Source organism: Setaria italica, chromosome VI, assembly GCF_000263155.2.
Source record: "Setaria italica strain Yugu1 chromosome VI, Setaria_italica_v2.0, whole genome shotgun sequence".
NCBI classification, from domain to species: Eukaryota; Viridiplantae; Streptophyta; class Magnoliopsida; order Poales; family Poaceae; genus Setaria; species Setaria italica.
This window is the reverse complement of record NC_028455.1, coordinates 557497-575934: the sequence shown is the minus strand read 5'-3', so window position 1 is coordinate 575934 and position 18438 is coordinate 557497. Positions and strand designations below refer to the sequence as shown.

The window sequence follows — 18438 nt, the reverse complement described above, 5'->3', positions numbered from 1 at the left end:
AAGGAAATTAGTGGAGAATCTAACACAGCCCGGCCGGCCAAGGGTTTCTCAATAAAAAAGAATCCTCTGAAAATTTATTGTGTCAACATCATATCTAATCCTAGCTTCTGACACCAGCCTCTCTCTGCTTGCTTCTTCAGATTGCTCAAAAAAAGTATAATGTTGCTTCAATTCATTGCACAATCCCTCCAACCCTCCACTGTTTTAAAATGCAGCTGTCAGGACACCGGTCCTAATAACATTGCCCCAAATCATTTTGCAGCATCTCCCAGCACGGAACACGCCAGTGATTGGTCGATGTACTAACGACATTGAAAACTGCAAATGGCAGGAAACGGCATCCCCAATTTCTCCTCCGATCTTATCACAACAGTACTCTGCTATGGAGTACTGTCCATCATATGAATCTGCACACAACACAGCATGCATACATCCAATGCAAGTCAACCTCTCTCAAGAAGAAGCAACCATGCTCTCATAGGCCACATGTAAAACTGATGAAGTCATGTGATGTGAATGTGATGCTCATATTCTATTCAAGGGCTGTGACTGTTAGATCGATCAAGCACCATTGGTTCACAAAAGTGCCGTGCAGGAGGGACACACCTAGTATTATTGGCTGATCCTAGATAGTTATCCAATTATGGTTTTTTTTTTTATCTCTGATTGTTTTTAAGGTCCTAGTATTGGTTGACTTTGCTTTTGATCGAGAAATGTGTGGTGAAATTGCGTTGGCAGCAGGTAGATTCTGTGGGTTCACCTGGATGCATATAGAAGAGCAAGTGACAACGCACATGGTTGGATAATGTCACTGAGATTAACAAGGATGCATCATGTAACTATACCCTATCAGTGCTAGTTGCAGTACCATAGCTAGCCCACTGATCTATCGAAATGGAAAATGTAACCATCAGGGTTAGATGCATATATATAAATGTCACGTCTATGACGTCCATGGACGGATCACAACCAGCAGCTCACCAAGGAGCCCGTTTCTGTGAGTGTGCATGCATGGTTCTGGCCGTGGGTTATCTGAGCAGGAAAGGGTGTTACAAAAGACAAGGGCCAACATCGCAAGGCTCTGCAAGAATCAACCAAGAGACTAGATCATCAAAATATTTAAATTTGTTCATCAGTAACCAAGCATACAACATTATCCGCAGGAGCTGTGTATTAAAATTTCGGGAAGAAGAGAGACCAAGTAGTTCATTCTCTGCCTCCATTTTTGTTTTTTCTTGTGATAATCACACAATTGGGGGCTTATCTTGACATTTATTTATGCCCACTGTCATTCTAAACAAAAAACAGCATAATCTATCGTCATGTGGAGAAGTCCAAGAATTAATGTACTGCTTTCACTTAAAAAAGAATCTGTATCTTCACAGGCTGGCATCTGGGTGTACATTGCCAAGAGTTTTCACTAAAAATCAGACATATAAAAAAAGAGATTCCTATAACAAGTACACGGCAAAAAGAATTTCGGTAAGGAAGTACACGGCAATGCGTGAAGTGTTAATAAACAAGTCCATCCTGGCCAACTGCATCGAGCAATTAAATTCATCTCCAAGCCGAGTAAGGACAGGAGCCACCACCCATTTTTTACTCTCAATAATTCGCCATTCGCTGTTCTGACTTCACGTTGAGGGGTGCGATGAACAACACCGAGGCATCACTGTTTTTCTTTTCAAGAAAAGGACAGAAACTAGAGGTTCACCCCCATCATTTGCCCCAAGAAAATGTCAGCAAATGAGCCTTCATCTCTGTCTGTGTGTATAAGTAGTGGATTAGTTGAGCCATGGAGGTTCAGGTAAGATAGGATAGCAGTAGGGGTACATGGAGAGGAAAAGAAAGGAGATGGAGAAGGCCAAGTCTGGGCTGAGGCTGGCCATGGAGGAGCTCTGTTTATGCAGTCCAGGAGATGTGGAGGAGAAGCAGGAGCAGGTGCAGCCAAGGTCATCCACCATGGACCTCCTCTCTGTCTCCAAGCAGCTCCTCCATGTCCTTGGTTGGTAACTCACATATGCTCTTTCATATGCAATTTCTTGACTGAAAGATTTTCATTTCCAGTTGGGATTCGATTGATTGTCAGCTGGTTTATTTTAGCAGGTCTGATGCTCTTATTAGTAATCGTTGTTGTTTTATTTTATTTATACAAATGTTCTTGGGAGGGGCTATTCAATAGAGTGAGATAGGTTCCTTTTTTTCAGGAAGTGCTGTGATTATATAGGTGCTGTGTGCATGTGTTGTGGGTCAGATTTAGCACGCCTCACTGTGTCGTTATGTTCATGTATGTGATTTGAGAATTTTGCATAAACCCTTTATGCCGTGTTTGATTCTTAGAGGGAATGGATTCCTCAACTAGATAAGTGACTCCAAACCTTTTTCTGTCATGATGCCATCAAATTGGACATGGAATTATTACCCATGTAAAACGGGGAAGGGAAATTTTTTTGAAATCACTTTTGCAGACAAAATGATGTAGTACCGTTACAGTATAGCTCTCCAAGAACTTTCCTCTTGAGATAACAAAGGGCTACTTTTTTAATTTTTTTTAGGATGACAAAATACTACTATACTTATAAATACTTATGTAAGAAAGTCACAAGCTAATCCATTCAGCTGTTTCTTTTTTTCCATATATGCTACTCTCTCTACTATACATATCTGAAAAAACTGACAACCATGGCCTTCTGACTTCTGTTGCAGATGAGATTGGACCAACGTTGCTAGTCCTGAGGCAAGACATTCAGCAAAACATTCAGGTAATTCATCTCTGCAAGCCAAATGCTCTTGGGCTCTGAACACGCCGCTCCATTTACAAACTTACTCCCCGGCTGCTCTGTAGCTGTCGTTGGTTCATTTCATTTGTTCAAATCACTAACCAAAAATGCCTCTCTGATCTCCCCTCCCATAGAGATTACAAGATCTGCATGAAAGAGACTCTTCCAAATATGTGAGCTTGACGGCGATAGTTACAGAGGAAGTGGAGCAAGAGACAGCAAAGAAGACCAAAAGCTGCACCAGAGCTATCATCTGGTTGTCTAGGTACACTGAGTTCTGCTTTTGTATGGAATCCATGTGTACCATGTCCATTCTGTTGCTAACCTTCGTCCTGAAATGTCATGATAAACGGTCAACTCAGGTCGATAAGTTTCTCAAAATATTTACTGGAGAGGCTGCTGAAAGCCCCAGAATTGAGCCTGAGAGAGATTGTGGAAGAAGCCTATGCTAGTACTCTAAAGCCATGGCATGGTTGGATCTCATCGGCTGCTTATAAGGTATTAGCTGAACATTTGCAGTGCATTCCAGGCGATTACAATCAAATTTCTGAAAACTTTTTGTTCACGGATACACTTGTTTGTTGATTACATTTGTGATTATGGTTTTGCAGAACTAATTCTGCAATTATTTACTTGGTTTAATTTTTGCCCACTGACCTAATTTGTTGAGCATAGTTGTCAGGTAGCAATGAAGCTCGTCCCAGAAAGAGAAGTTCTCATAGCGCTGCTGATGGGTAACTGTCAAGACTTTGAGGATCTTGCGGAAGATGCGAAAATGTTGACCTATGCTGTCCAGCCCATGTTAGAGGAGATCGATGCAATCTCGGTCAGAGTTTTGAACTTCACATCTGTCTATTACCAAGATAAAAGTTGCAATGAAAGATCAGAATTTCTTGCTCATACATGCAGTATATATATGTGTGGTTTGCAGGCTAAACACAACTTGGACAAGATGAAATCCTCTTAGGATTTTGCCGATCGCCTGTACATAGCTGCATAATCGTACCTAACCTTGCGTCGTACTTGTAATAGTGAAAGGCCTTATTTTTTTTGGTGTTCTCTTGTAGGTTGCAAGTGACAATTTGAATGTGCAAAACTCGTTGAGTGTATTCCTTCCCTTGTAGTTTTAGTGGATCCAGGCTCGATCGAATAGTGCATGTTTTCTTCAAAAATCAAAACTAGCTACTTCTTTCTTCCTAGCTAGACAGAGAGTTGTGCTTATCCTTGTAGTTTAGTGGATCTTGTCCTTACAGTTTTTTGAGTGTTATGCAGAGAAGAAATGATCTGTTTGATACATCCTCGATCTCTCCCCTCTTGTATTTGTTGGAAATACTCGCATTGAAGAGTACATCTTGTAAACCATGAAACTCAATAGAGTAATACATGCAACATATAAACGGTAATAGAGAGCGATCTATAGTGCACATTCAAACGGAATCAACTATGCCTGTATACGATAGAGAATGTTTTTTTCCTCTATATATGGAAACAAGTTACACTGTGCACAAGGTTCGATACACATAGCCAGATTCATTGTTACATCACACAAGCTATCCATCATGATGTATATAACATATCATTCAACACTAATAATGTTATTACTAAACCTCCTCCACCCATTGGCGAAAAACATCATCCTCCTCCAATGCATTGCATGCTTTTGTGACCTTTCTCGATAGAGCTCCGGTTGAACTCTTCTTTGTGAAATACCATAGGGCGGTCTTTCCCCCACTGGCTGAATTTTTTTTTCCTTACTTCGGCTTGATGAAAAACCCCACACATCATAAGTTGATTATCCCTTAATTTGCATTAACCCATGATGTTAATTCCCTCATTACACATGGAAAGAAAAACTATGCATTAATGCACTAGGATTAAAAAGAAGTTTCTTATCAACCCCCGAGGGAAAGACCTCTCACGAGGCATTGCATTAAAAAGAAGTTTCTTCGATCTCGAGGGAAAGATCTCCTCCAAGTTTCTTCGATCTACAGGGTTGAGAAAAGGCCTTGAACGCTGGGTTGCCTAGGACGTATTTGCAACATGTACAACTTCAAGACAATATAATTGGAGGACCTACCATACGTGCATAAGCAGGAGGGTTTTGATTTTTTTTGTGAAATTTATATTTGGACCAAAAATTCACCAACTTTTTTCCTAAAAGTTAAGTATAGAAGATACAAATGAACCCCTTAAACAATGAAAGGAAACGAATAGCAACTACTGAAATGTGTCTTCCTGATTCATGCTTGCCGGCACCAACAACCGCCAATGATTTTTATGGTGCTCTTTTTGTACTTTTCCTCTTTCTGGATACAAGATACAAAACTGAAGAAAGCATGAGTCGCACCTAATCGGTGGATGACCATCAGCTCCTTCATCCACTTGCACTTTTACCAAACAACAACAACAACAATAATACAATGATTTTTTTTTGTTTGGTTTGTTGAACTTTTAGTGTTTAATTTGTCTTGCTCGCTGGTCAGCACAAAGCTGCAAGATATTTTTCCTTATTAACTGGAATTTTAAAAATATATATTCGCACGTCTTTGTTCCTACTACTCTTATCCATCTTGCCGTACATGGAAAGCGACGGGGAAAAGATACTGCAACTTGAGTTGAGACGTCACTCCACCATCCGTGATCCATTTTTTTTTTACCCAGCAGTGATTCTCAAAATTTGAATTTTTTCTGAGACTGAATTTGAAATTAATTAGGCAAATCCCGTGGGAATTGCAATGGTAGTAGTAGTGGGCCTTGACTACACAAGCATAAAAAGTTGAGACCAGGGTCCAGGGCCGATCAAAACACCATTTATTTTGGGCTGGTTTATACCTACCTTTTTCGGCGGGCTCCACGTAGTAGTAGTGGGCCTTGCGGCCCGTCACAGACTCACAGAGATGAAGTTTGAGGCCTGGGCTGAGCTTTCATTCCATTTTTAAGGAAAGTAGCAGAGCTCAGCTGACTGACTGTTAGGCTTGTTGAGAGTAGAAGCTTAACCAGTAAGGTGCAAAGCTCAACAGAAGATTTTGGCCAAGTAGGGTTCAGGGTTTAGGCTGGAAATGTGTGAAAAAAAATTGTTCAATCTTCTCATGCGTGGGCCCAATATTCCACACAATAACAGTATGCCATGCCCCCCCTGCTATTGTTCTGCTTGCACACTGTGGTTTGGTGATTGCTGAAGATTGGTGAGAAAGAATTCTCTGATTGGTTTTGCACCTGAGGGGTCTGCCCTACCCTGCAACCTGTATGACATATGGGTCAGCAGTGACCCCAAGTTCCCAGCAGGTATAGTAGCCAAGTCCATGCATTGCCCTGCGTGCAGAAAGAAGGCATGATGGCAATCATATGCCTATGAAGCTAGGTGTCTGGCTGCCTATGAATCTACCATCAAGGTAGGCCTGCAGATTCAAAGTGTCGTTGGATTCAGTTGTGCCTTGGTCCCAAGACCAAAAGCAAGCAGCTAGCGGTTAGTTGTTCGGCAGGGGCTCTCTCATGCATCCATCAGTCATCAGTTGTTGAGCTGAGCTGAGCTGAGGCTAGCTGATGCAGTGAGAGGAGAGGAGAGACCTTATGAGACCCATCTCCATCAGAGACCATGCATCACTAGCTCACAAGAGCACTATAGTCGCCTTGCATTGGGAAACCAAATATCCCTTTTGGTTTGCTATCCATGGAGATGGAGATATGATGGATGAGCAGGATTCATTCAGCAACAAGGCTTGGCTGGCTCTATGGCTGACTATTCTATTCACCCTGAAAAAATGCTGTCCTGGGCTGGTACTACTGTACTTGGCCAGGATGCTCCATTGCTCCTCTTCCTCTCTTTTGGAGTTTTGGCACGGAGGACATGATGGCTTTCTCTGCATGCACCTGCGCACTGAAGTGAATACTACTACCAACACATGAGTAGGGAGCCTTTCGTCTGCCTTTTGGTGTCTACCGGTTTCATCGACAAATATGCCATGCCACCCAGGAAAGCTCAGGATCCAGAGACTGATTCTATTTCTATTTGCTCGCGGCTGTATGATTTGTTTATCCTCCTCCAGATCTCAGGATCTGCAGATTAGGTGAACAATTAATAACTGCTGCTCTGTCAAACTAAACAAAGACTGAATGATAGTTCTTGCTGTAGTGAACCGTGATGCATGGCACGAATCATGATCCATCACCTGTCATTGATAATAGATACAATGCAACCTTGTACGCTTGGGATGCAGGACCGGCGCATTATGTGTTCTTTATGTGCCTGGAAAGCGAGGCAGCCAAGCCACAGCCATGCGTACGCACGAGGAGATGCAAAGCCCAAAGCCCTGCTCTTTGTTTGCCTTTGCATCGGGACGCGCACTCAATCCGATGCAAAATCTGAAGAGAGAGAGCGGAATTGAAGCTAGGGCGCCGGGGGTCAGGAAGGCATTCGATTCAGTGCCCCTGGACCCCTGACCTGCAATGCAGGCTGCTGCCTGCGGCTTCAATTCAGGCCATGTTTAGTTACTCCCAACTCCCAACTTTGACACTATGCAAAAAGAAGATTCCCCATCACATCAAACTTGCGGTACATGCATGGAGTACTAAATGTAGATGAAATTAAAAACTAATTGCACAGTTTTGTTGTACTTTGCGAGACGAATCTTTTGAGCCTAATTAGTCAATATTTGGACAATAATTCACAAATACAAACGAAACGCTACAGTGTGCTACAGTGCTGTAACAGTAATTTGACACCTCCCAAATTCCCCAACTAAACAAGGCCTCAATTCCACCACCGTCTGGCTCCTCTGCCTCTGGGGCCATGTTTAGTTACTCCCAACTCCCAACTTTGACACTATGCAAAAAGAAGATTCCCCATCACATCAAACTTGCGGTACATGCATGGAGTACTAAATGTAGATGAAATTAAAAACTAATTGCACAGTTTTGTTGTACTTTGCGAGACGAATCTTTTGAACCTAATTAGTCAATATTTGGACAATAATTCACAAATACAAACGAAACGCTACAGTGTGCTACAGTGCTCTAACAGTAATTTGGCACCTCCCAAATTCCCCAACTAAACACGGCCTGGGTTGCCTGCAGATGCAATCCCTGTTGCAGTCCTTCATCCCCACACATCGCTATCGTACTCGGAAATGCCACAGCTTTTTCCAACTCCTTGCATTGCATAGTTGGCTGGCTGCACTCTCTCTCTACCTCTCTTCCGGCCTCTCCTCTCCCTTTAATCTGATCCATCTCTCTCTCTCTCATGTGACTCATTGTGCAGGACCAGAACTGCAGGGTACTAGTACTGGACGATGGTACTGCATCAGAAGAGAGAGAGGCTGAGAATGAGAGGAAGAGGAGTCTCCTCCTCTGACCTCTGTGGCCAGGCCTGAAGGCCTGAAGCCAGGGTAAGGCCTGCAAGACCAACTCGATCGTTAACAGCAAGTACACTGCCTTGGGACTCGCTCGGTAGCTGCTCTGCACATATGAATATGATATCAGAAAAAGCTCGCTAAAAGCACACTGCATGCATGCTTGCTGCAGGCATATGATCCAGCTCTCACTACATGGACCACCAATGCCGCACACCGGCTAGCTGCAGCAGCGGCTAGCAACAAGAAGATCGAAGAACCTGCTCTCGCAGTTACCACTCATTGATTTCAATGCGATCCCACCCCAGCATCGATCGACAACCCACCCCAATCCCCATGAACTCGCCTACCTGATCCATCCATCAATTGCTTCATAACTCAGCCTAGTACTGTATATATCTTGCACAACATGATTGCCATATTGTACGTATTGATCAATATAATGTGATGCATGAGTTTGTCAGCTTACATTGTTAGTCAGTTATTTAGAGCTAGCTAGACTTTTTCTTTTTGGAAAGGGCAATAACTAGGTAGATAATTTAGATGAGCTAGTAGTTCCTGTTAACACAAATTAAATTATAGAGAATTTGCTTAATTTGACAAAAACTAATCCATCAGCCCATGCTCCACACGGACAAATAATTTTGAGAGATATAAGTATTAGAAAGGTATAAAACAAATTAGGGCATGTAGCTAATTATCAAAATTGTTTACACACCTTCCTTCATTATTTGCTTATCTTGAATCTGGGTTGTGATAGATTTTGGTTAGTAATTAACCTTTTTACACTTTTTATACATATTTATAATATTTTTCACTTTGTATCGCACCTCAACATGTGTTTTAATCGAACCAGTAGCTTGAACTATGCATTTAACAAGGAAATTGGTATTCTCATTGCCTACTTCATATATACATGTACAGTGATACACATCATGTATATATACCTTAATTTAGTTTTTTAGTTAACGTTGAGAAAAATAGGTATTGTTAGTGTACTTTGGGGCATTTTTTTTATAGTTACATGCATAGGTAATTTAGATTCAGATTTAGAGGTTTACTTTAATTAGAATTATTTCTAATAATGATATATGTGGGTAATTTAGATGGCATTAATTTAAGTCATCTTTTTTTACATTGTATAGGTGAGTATTTTAGATGAACATTAGTGGGTTATTTTAGTTTATTTCATAATGATAGAGGTGGGTATTAGATATTGATTTAGGGATTATTTTATACTATTTTTACAATGGTAAATGAGTGTAATTTTTAGAACACGTAATAGAAACAATGGCTATGATAATTAGAGCTTACCAGATTGATGACTAGATGTTTCTGATTTTTGTGAGAATTTCTACGAATCATCTTTTTTCCTAGTAATATAGTAAGATATACTACTGCCAACATACAAAACCGGATCACTACGGTTCCAAATTGCCATCACGACTGGCCTTAGAGCCGGCAATGGCCATTCAATGGTAATACCGTGATATTGTCATCATTGGCCCTCCTTGCGACACCTATGGCCCGAGGACACAAAGGGAAAGCCCACGCACCATCTCCCGGTGATTCTCTTTCCCCGTAGCTCCACCACCACCATCGAAGAGGACAATTAAATCAACAATCAAGTTAATTACCATCATGTAGGCTTGTAACAAAGGTGATCTAGCAATGTGCTCAATCAATTCAGCACGACCCTTCCACTTTGCGCATAATAAACTAGTTACCGCCGTTTTTTCCATGGACTAACATTTGTGCTAGGTGAATCAAAGTAAACCGGTTGACAGTAAACGCATGTTCCGTGGCAATGAACTCATCTTATGTAGAAAGATCAAAGTTAATCTTTTAGCAGTAAATTAAAGCTGCTGTAAAGATATATGTATGCTTACCTTTGATCATTCCTTGGAACACCAGGGGGCGAGTGCAATTCCCTTTCCTTTTTTACTTGATTTGAAAACCCGAAAGACGCCTTTCGGGCCGGTATATGTAGGCAGGAGCCTAAGGCATGGACCAAATGTGTATGCGCTCCTAGAGAACATGCTATCTTCTTGGCAAGTCTCTCTCACGCGTGATGGCCTTACCTGATCGCATCTATCTTTATGCGCATAATATTTCTGCTGCTATATACATGATCGATCGATGATCTGCCGCCCGCCCGTGACATATAAAGATTTGCAAACACGATATTATTGGATGGATGCATGGAGACAGGGAAGCTAGGCCGAAAGCAAGATTGCATATGTGTACAAGATGCGAATTTTATCCTTGTTGTTTGGTGCCTGTCCTAAATTGCAAGGCGTATGGTATGTAGCACTGTTAGGCAGATGCAGTGAGGCATATGCTTTGCAGGCATATGCACACCACCGGCCACTGGAGTTGGCTATGTGATGAGAAACTTTGGAGCTTTCCCTTGCAGCTTCGGTACGGTGCAGCTTTATAATGCAAGTTCTAACATTCTTCCCTTCTTCGGTTCTTATTACATACTGAGATCAGTAACTTCTTCTTCCATTCACTTGCTAATGATGCAGTGCCATGTTTGACGCATACACTTAAAGGGCATATATGTTAAATATTTATTGACTCTGATGTGATCATTACAGACTAATGACCAGATGATATTCTTCTGCGTTGGTAACATGCGTGCACTGTTCCTCCCATATACCTGACATTTACTTCCACTTAAGGAAACGGTGGGTGCAGTGTATATTAAAGAAATTAGTATTTAGAATGTGTACAGCTTTATAATGCAAGTTACAACATCTTAATCTTTCTGATCCTTCTAATTGACTATTCTTTTTTCCCACAGAAAATAGTTGTAGGTGCCAAACGGACATAGTGTGATAACATTTTGAAATATGAACCTGCTAGCAGTATAATTTTATACAGCTAGACTTTAATTTGACGAAGTATAGGTCAAAATGCACAAACTTTGACTTTTCTAAAATAAAATGAACCATGCATGTATCTTTAGGAGTTGTGATATTCTTCTATGTTGATATAACATGCACTATTCCTCCCATACACCTAACCCTCACTTCCATTTCAGGAAGCTGCAGTATATATTAAACAAAGATTTGAGAGCTAGGTAATTGAATAAGTTAGCTTCTGTTGACCTTTAGAAGGTTTGTATAATATTACTTTTGCCTTGTGCTTGTGCTAAACAAGGAGAAGGCAGCAAGTGGCATCTCTGTGGGGGTGAGTTGGCTGGTGGCAAGGATACCTCCATTTCTGATGGGAGAAAGATAGACTATGTGTGCTAGTGGGGTTCCTTCCAACTTGATGATATCTCTTCTTGAAACTTTGGCCTCCCAGCAGAAATATACATCAATATCTTCTGCCGCTAGTAAACTGTCTTTCTGCTTCCTGTCCTAATAGTTTATATATATGTATCCATGTGCAGACATATCCACACAAATCTGAGCTCACTAGATGCTGCCCCATAGAGACATGTATACAGTCTAGCTAGCATGCACAATCTAGCTGGATGCATATAATAATGCTGCATGCTGGGTGCCATGTGATGATGCCCAAGCTAACTTGGGATTGTGTTTCCTAGATTCCAACTTGCAATATGCGATGCAGGCACTGGTTGTTGCTGTAACATCAACAACAAAAGTTCAAGAAAAGAAGAACAGGGGGAGGAATCCAACAACATATCTAGCTACTTCTGTCAAGAATATGTGCGCACATCATCACAAAACACAATGGATACAAATTTTATTCTGTACATCATACTGGCCTCTTAATTTGCATTGGATGTGTCTAGTAGCTAGGTATGGACATGCAGCTAGCAACGTTTATTTCCCCCATTCATACATGCAATTTAATGGCCTACATACACATTCATTGCTACAAAAATAAACTAATAATGTTCTCCAAGAAAGAAACATACATAGTACTTATATTGCTAGAATTGAATGTAAGCAATTCAATGGCCACAAATGGGTGTCTACATCAGATCCAGTTCTCTCCTTAGCTTCTCTTCTTCTTGTTCTTCCTACATATATAGGAGTATCAAGCTAAAATTAATGTATAATGGAGGAGGTGAGAAAGGTGTGAGCTCAGAGGAAAAAGAAGAGCACAGTACTGTAGCAGCTAGGGCAACTAGGTTCCATGCACCGAGCTGCTTTGTTCAAAAGGAACTTGCCTTAAAAGAGGCAGATGAGAATGCTATTTTTTAGAAGCAGCCTTTTTTCTTTTCTTTTGGAGAAAGCACGTAGTACTACGTACGTTTGCGATGTCGATCAAATCAAAGTAGAACAAACAACAGTAACTAATCTAGGGATTGCATACATCGCATCGACGACCTGGTACACACAGGACACATGCATCGATCGAGAATCCAACGATCCACAGGATGATGGCGTACGTGTCGGCTGTATGTGTCGAAGCAGTGACGGTGCTGCATGTCCTGTTGACTTGACTACACCTTCGCACAGCTGCTGACAAGTGCAGCTGCTGTGCTGGGAGATTAATAAACTAATGCTGTAACCCTGCGATCGATGCAGCAGAGGCAGGTCGATTAGTATATGCAGATCATGCATGTCATCTCGATCAGATGATCAGCTTAGAGAACTAACCCAGCTAGCTTGCTAACTGGCCTGTGATGGCCACGTTTGTCTTGATTCCAAATTGCTCTGTCGTCGTCCAGCACTTTGAAACTAGATACCATGCATCATCATATCCTTGCAAGTACTGCCTGCATCCCTGAAGGATAACATTGTTATTCTTTAATAATTAATAAGATGGTGAAGTAGAGGTTAGTTATTCATTGATGTATTCTCCCAATGCAAAGCCCAGTGAGAGAGGATTCTCCTTTGCCATGCATAAATCATGAAATAATCAATACTAGTACATGCATGATGGTCAATTATTCAATTGGAAATAAAGCATATGTTTATGTTCCATCATAGGATGTGTGTAGCTCATTAAGTTAACATGTGTACATGCCTTGTTGAATGTATACTTGTTATACTTTGTTTCCGTTTGAGGAAACAGCTAGCAGAAAGCACCTCCATTTATTAATTAGCTAGAGCAATCTGCTGGTGATCACTACTGCATATGCATTTTTAATTAGTATAAGCCAGTCTTGTGTTTAAAACAAACTAACTTATTCCCTCTGTTGTTGCTAGTATATTACTATACATGCATGGGATGGGGAGGAATCTGCAGCTCACTCACAGGGCATTTGACAATGTCCATGCATGGAACAGAATCTTTGCATTGTCCATTGCCAAGCTAACAGTACAGCATTGTGGAGCAAGCATGGACAGTTGAAGAGAAATGAAGGCATGGCGTGATTAAATTAGCATGGAGGTGTGGCTAATAAGCAGCAACCTATGTGTAGGAAGCAACTGCTTGTCTACCCGAGGAGGGAAGGTGCACATTGGCTGAAGCAGGAAACCTAGGAATTCAATGCTCTCCTGCTGCTTGCATTCGTCATCGTCACAGACATTCATGACTCATGAGAGAGAGAGAGAGAGAAGCTGGTGGTTCATCAGGTGCATCACCTCGTCTTGTCCACAAGAAACATGCAAGTTCATGCTCCCATTCAATATTGACCGATCGATCGAGTGAGTATATAAAAAACTGATGATCTGTCAGTATCATCGATTCGATGGATGGGTTGAGTAGTAAATGCCTTGCATTGCTTTGCTATATGCATTAGGCGCATAATACGCATGTAGTTAATAAAATAATCCTCCACGATGTAATTCGGTAAAAAAAAATGAAACTTGATGAAAGATCCTTCATGGGTTGGGTGGGGTAGGACAAATTCCCAACGGCGCTATAAATTGGAGAGATCTACTACTTTGTACCATGAGCAAGTGAGAACAAGAAGGAAGAGAGAGAGAGAGAGAGAGAGAGATGAATGAAGGAAACCTGAAAGGAGGAGAGGACAGAGGAGGAAGAATACAGGTAGCAGCACTGCAGCAGGGAGGAAAGAGAGAGGGAGATGACCTAGGGATGCGTGAAATAAAGCCTGCAGGAGCTTCACGAGGGCGCAGGCAGAGCGATCATCGATGGAGAGAGAGAGAGAGAGAGGTGTCTTTGATTGAAACTGGTAGTACTCGCACCCACATCAGCGTTGCATATGCATGTCTTCCTCCTCCTCCTCCTCCTCCTCTGGCCTGCTGCTGCTCCGCTGCTGCAGCCGATCGTCATTATTCTATTGCTCTCCCACTCTCTCTCTCTGCCGCATCACCATTGCCATATTTAGTAAGCACCGTATCCATCATGGCCTCACCCCACCCAGCGCCCTACTTTACTAGTTACCACGAGAGCCTACTCCTTTGTCTTGGATCTCCGTCCTCCTCCTACCTGACCCCCATCCCTCCACCTTTCTTCGCTCCGCAATAAATACTACAATGCTGGAGAGAAAAAAATTCGTGAAAATATAGCCCATATCTCACCAGTATTTTTTTTTCTATGTAAGTTTTTGTTATGATTTCACTAAAAGCTATCCTTAATACATGCATCATTTAACAATAAAGAAGTAAGTCAACACAACACAAGCCTAACACATTAGTAGACTTCCTGCATGAAATTTTGGTGAAAATTTATCAGACTCCACCGATAAGCACGAAAAATTCGCCGAAATTGTTTCCATGTTAATATTAAGGAGAGACATTTCTACAAAATGTAATAGGAAAAAAAACATAGTTCAATATGATGGAGACAAAAAATTTATGATATGCACGCACTATGGAAATTTGGAATTCAAGGTATATAGTTAGTTGTTGCTGAGCGGCATAATGTTTTTGTTGAAGTATAAGTGAATTGCCCATATTTTCCCATCAAGTCAAGTTTTTGGATCGATCGATGCATGTAGCTTAATATAATATCAGGATCAGAGATCTCGAGTTTAAATCGTACTAGGTGCAATTAAATAAAATAAAATAGTTATAGTCAACTCCTATATTTCCATCTTTGAGGCCCTTGGGAGACTAAGTTGTGGATCAACATGTGTATATGTTGCTAAAACGATTTTTAATTACATAAGAGCTATATTAAAGTATTAACCGTAACATGCATAATACGTACGGATCACATCCCTAGTCCCTAGTTACTTATGAGGTAGAAGTTCCAACAGCGCTGGCAGGTAACCAGTTCTAGTTGTTATTGTTATTGTTATTCAGGGCCTAGCTACCTATACAGTGGCGTAGCTGCTAGCTGACGGTGGTCAAAGATAGTTGGCAAGAAAAAGAAATGAAGAAAAAAAGGGTGAGAGCGAGGAACCAAACAAAGATCTGCCCTCGAGAATCCTGATGCCGAGTAGTATATGCAGTTTACAGAAACTTATAACTGTCCATGATAGTGCTAAAACAGATTACACCGAAAACCATAGCATATGGATGTAGTAGTAGGACAAGCACAACAGCTACTCCATTTTTTTTTTATGTGTGTATATTGGAGATTGGCAATTAGCTATGGCTAGTGACTAACTGTCAAGAAGGTATAGAGAGATAGATATGATGTAGGTGCCTAGAATCCTAGATGTTGAGGCAAACTTTGCCCCACCCTCCTCTAACCATGCAATGCACATAGCCCCTGATTGATCTGCTGCACCATGACAAGGTTGCAAGTTCTATCTCTCCAGCCCTTTGCCTGTGCTGGCCTTAACCTTTCTTTGTTCTGATCAGTTCTTATACCCAAAATAAAAAAAAAGAAATTTTCTTTATTTTGTTGTTGCCTAGGCTCTCATATCTGCACTACCATACCATATCTAGTAGCACACACTACACTAGCACTCCTTGCACATGACATTATTTATCACCTCAAGGCTAGCCTGCCTTCTCCTTCTTCCTCATTAGCTTCTTCCACCTCTCTCCTCCCCTTCCCATTCCCCTATAAAGCCTTCACTTACGCGACCACTCATGGGCTCTCTCTTCTCCCTCTCTTTTTCTCTCTGAGACAGCATCAGCATCAGCAGCAGCTGCTTCCTCTTGCTAGCTAATATAGCTGCTAGGTTTGTAGTAGCCGGGCCGGTCACACACACAGCTGCACTTGGGAGGAGCTGAGAGGAGGAGCTCATCTCTACTGCAGCATCCAGCTCCTCCTTGCTACTGTGCTCTCTCTCTCTCTCTCTCTGTCTCTCTCTCTCTCTCTCTCTCTGATAGTCAAGAAAGAAGTGAGGCCGTGGTGGCATGGACAACATCACTCACAACTCGAGCAGTAGCAGCTCATGGGATTTGGACATGAGCCTCGGCAGCCACCACCACCCTCTCCTCTTCGACAGCCACCCAAACCCGGCGCCGCCGCCTCCGCCGCCATTACCGTTCCACCTCGTCTCCACCTCCTCCCATCACCACGGCCACCACCCTCCTCCGCATCCTCCTCACCACCATCATCATCTCGGACTGGATCCTTCCCCGTCCTCCTCCCTCTTCCCGCCGCACCACCACCGGCTCCACCACCACCTCGGCCTCGACATCGATCCCTCCTCCCACCACCGGCACCACCATGAGTACGAGCAGCAGGAGCCCGGAGGCCACGAGCAGCAGGAGGAGATGCGGCAGCACGAGGCTGGCGTGGCCCAGGAGGAGCGCGGCGGCGCCGGCGTGGAGGACGTGGAGGAGGAGCTGGGCGCCATGAAGGAGATGATGTACCGGATCGCCGCCATGCAGCCGGTGGACATCGACCCGGCGACCATCAAGAAGCCGCGCCGCCGCAACGTGCGCATCAGCGAGGACCCGCAGAGCGTGGCGGCGCGGCACCGGCGGGAGCGGATCAGCGAGCGCATCCGCATCCTGCAGCGCCTCGTCCCGGGGGGCACCAAGATGGACACCGCCTCCATGCTCGACGAGGCCATCCGCTACATCAAGTTCCTCAAGCGCCAGGTGCAGGAGCTCCAGCACCAGCCGCCGACGCCGACGCAGCAGCAATACCCGGCCGCCGCCGCCGCCGGAGCTGGAGCCGGACCCAGCACCTCGGTCGTGGGCCCGCGACCCGGCGGGCCGCCGTTCCTCCCGCTGGGCCCCGGGCCGCTTATCGATTGGGCCGGGTTCGTGAGGCCCGTGGATATCCACGGGCCGACGTCGTCGTCGTCCTCGTCGTCGATGGGCGGCGCACACGCCGCCCTGGGCTTCGGCTTCAGCAGCGCCGGCCAGAGCAGCCATGGAATGCACTGATGAGCCACTGAGAGGTGGAGAAGCTTGCTTGCTTTTAGAGGAAGAGGATTAACTAGGAATCAATCGTCGACGGATGATGGATTTTGGTGGATGGATGGACTAGCAGAGAGGTAATTTTGATTTGATCTTGATTATTCTAGCTGTGATCGAGGGTAGTAGTGTATGTGTTCTCTAGCTAGCGGTGTTAATCCATGTTCTACGGATCGGAAAAGTAAACTAATCAATAAGTTTAGCTAGGGTTTGTGCCATTTTTACCACCATCACGAATATGTCTCTTCTTCACTTCAGGCAAGTTCTTCGTTCTTTCTGCTCTTCTTAATTTCTCCACCGCCCCCTTTTGATTTTAATTTTCTCCTCTGAAATGTTCATCATCTGTGGAAACTAAATTGTCAGTCAAGGAATTATATTTAACCCCAAAATTAATATTGTTAATTAGTACATGCTAGTTACCGAGCATATAAAATTGTCCATGCAGCATGCATGATGTGTTGTGTCGTGGTTGTACTAGCTTTGCTGGCTTGCGTGTGGTGTCATGGTGGCAATCCATCCAAGCCTCTGCAGTTAGTCACAGGCCTGTTGACTACTCCGATCCGGCCGTACAATACAGTATAGCCGCTGCTGGTTGAGCATGTGATCCAAGGATGGATCAGACCAGTCCATGCAGCAGAGATGTATGCATGCATTTATTTGTTAGCAGTTTGTCACTAACTAACCTACTTTTGCAACTTTTTTGTTTGAATTCATTCATTCACTCAAGGTTTAGATGTTTATGTTTTCGCTTGAAATTTGTATATATAAGCTAAGGGAGCTGAAAATTTGATCAAAATAAAGATTTATGTACAGGAGGGGTGAGAAGAGAAGAGGGTAGTAGATAGGAGGGGAATGAATTATTGGTAGTGCAAGGTATTCAGTGCCATGATCAGTCATGAGTGGTGAGGTGCTGAATTCTATGCATCAAGAGGGGCAAAAAAAATATTTCAGATTTGGGCCCTGTTTAGTTACTCCCAACTCCCAACTTTGACACTATGCAAAAAGAAGATTCCCCATCACATCAAACTTGCGGTACATGCATGGAGTACTAAATGTAGATGAAATTAAAAACTAATTGCACAGTTTTGTTGTACTTTGCGAGACGAATCTTTTGAGCCTAATTAGTCAATATTTGGACAATAATTCACA

At 42.9% G+C, this 18438-nt stretch overlaps 2 protein-coding genes across 5 annotated transcripts; both read left to right on the top strand.

Annotated features, from left to right (window-relative positions):
* The first annotated feature begins 1652 nt into the window (after positions 1-1652).
* On the top strand, positions 1653-4076 carry LOC101765183 (glycolipid transfer protein 2). 4 transcript variants are annotated; one of them, XR_215341.2, is made up of 6 exons: positions 1668-2005; positions 2707-2762; positions 2915-3045; positions 3143-3278; positions 3456-3606; positions 3712-4076. XR_215341.2 is itself a non-coding variant. In XM_004972400.2 (6 exons), the coding sequence occupies exons 1-6, from the start codon at positions 1834-1836 to the stop codon at positions 3745-3747; spliced, it is 675 nt and encodes a 224-aa protein (XP_004972457.1). In that variant the 5' UTR covers positions 1670-1833; the 3' UTR covers positions 3748-4076. The 4 variants fall into 4 exon arrangements, 3 of the variants coding, with proteins under 3 accessions (XP_022683206.1, XP_022683207.1, XP_004972457.1); XM_004972400.2 differs by having other exon boundaries at positions 1670-2005; positions 3463-3606; XM_022827471.1 differs by having other exon boundaries at positions 1653-2005; positions 3463-4076.
* An 11933-nt stretch (positions 4077-16009) lies between these two features.
* LOC101761926 (transcription factor HEC1) lies at positions 16010-17579 on the top strand. The gene has a single exon (XM_004972392.2). It carries the CDS (start codon positions 16276-16278, stop codon positions 17257-17259), a length of 984 nt encoding a protein of 327 aa, XP_004972449.1. The 5' UTR covers positions 16010-16275; the 3' UTR covers positions 17260-17579.
* Positions 17580-18438: the final 859 nt, after the last annotated feature.

Coding starts and splice junctions, on each gene's coding strand:
- LOC101765183 (XM_022827471.1), top strand. CDS start 1,834: ATGGAGAGGAAAAGAAAGGAGATGGAGAAGGCCAAGTCTGGGCTGAGG. Junction 2,006..2,706: donor GCAGCTCCTCCATGTCCTTG/GTTGGTAACTCA, acceptor CTTCTGTTGCAG/ATGAGATTGGACCAACGTTG. Junction 3,046..3,142: donor GCTATCATCTGGTTGTCTAG/GTACACTGAGTT, acceptor CGGTCAACTCAG/GTCGATAAGTTTCTCAAAAT.
- LOC101761926 (XM_004972392.2), top strand. CDS start 16,276: ATGGACAACATCACTCACAACTCGAGCAGTAGCAGCTCATGGGATTTG.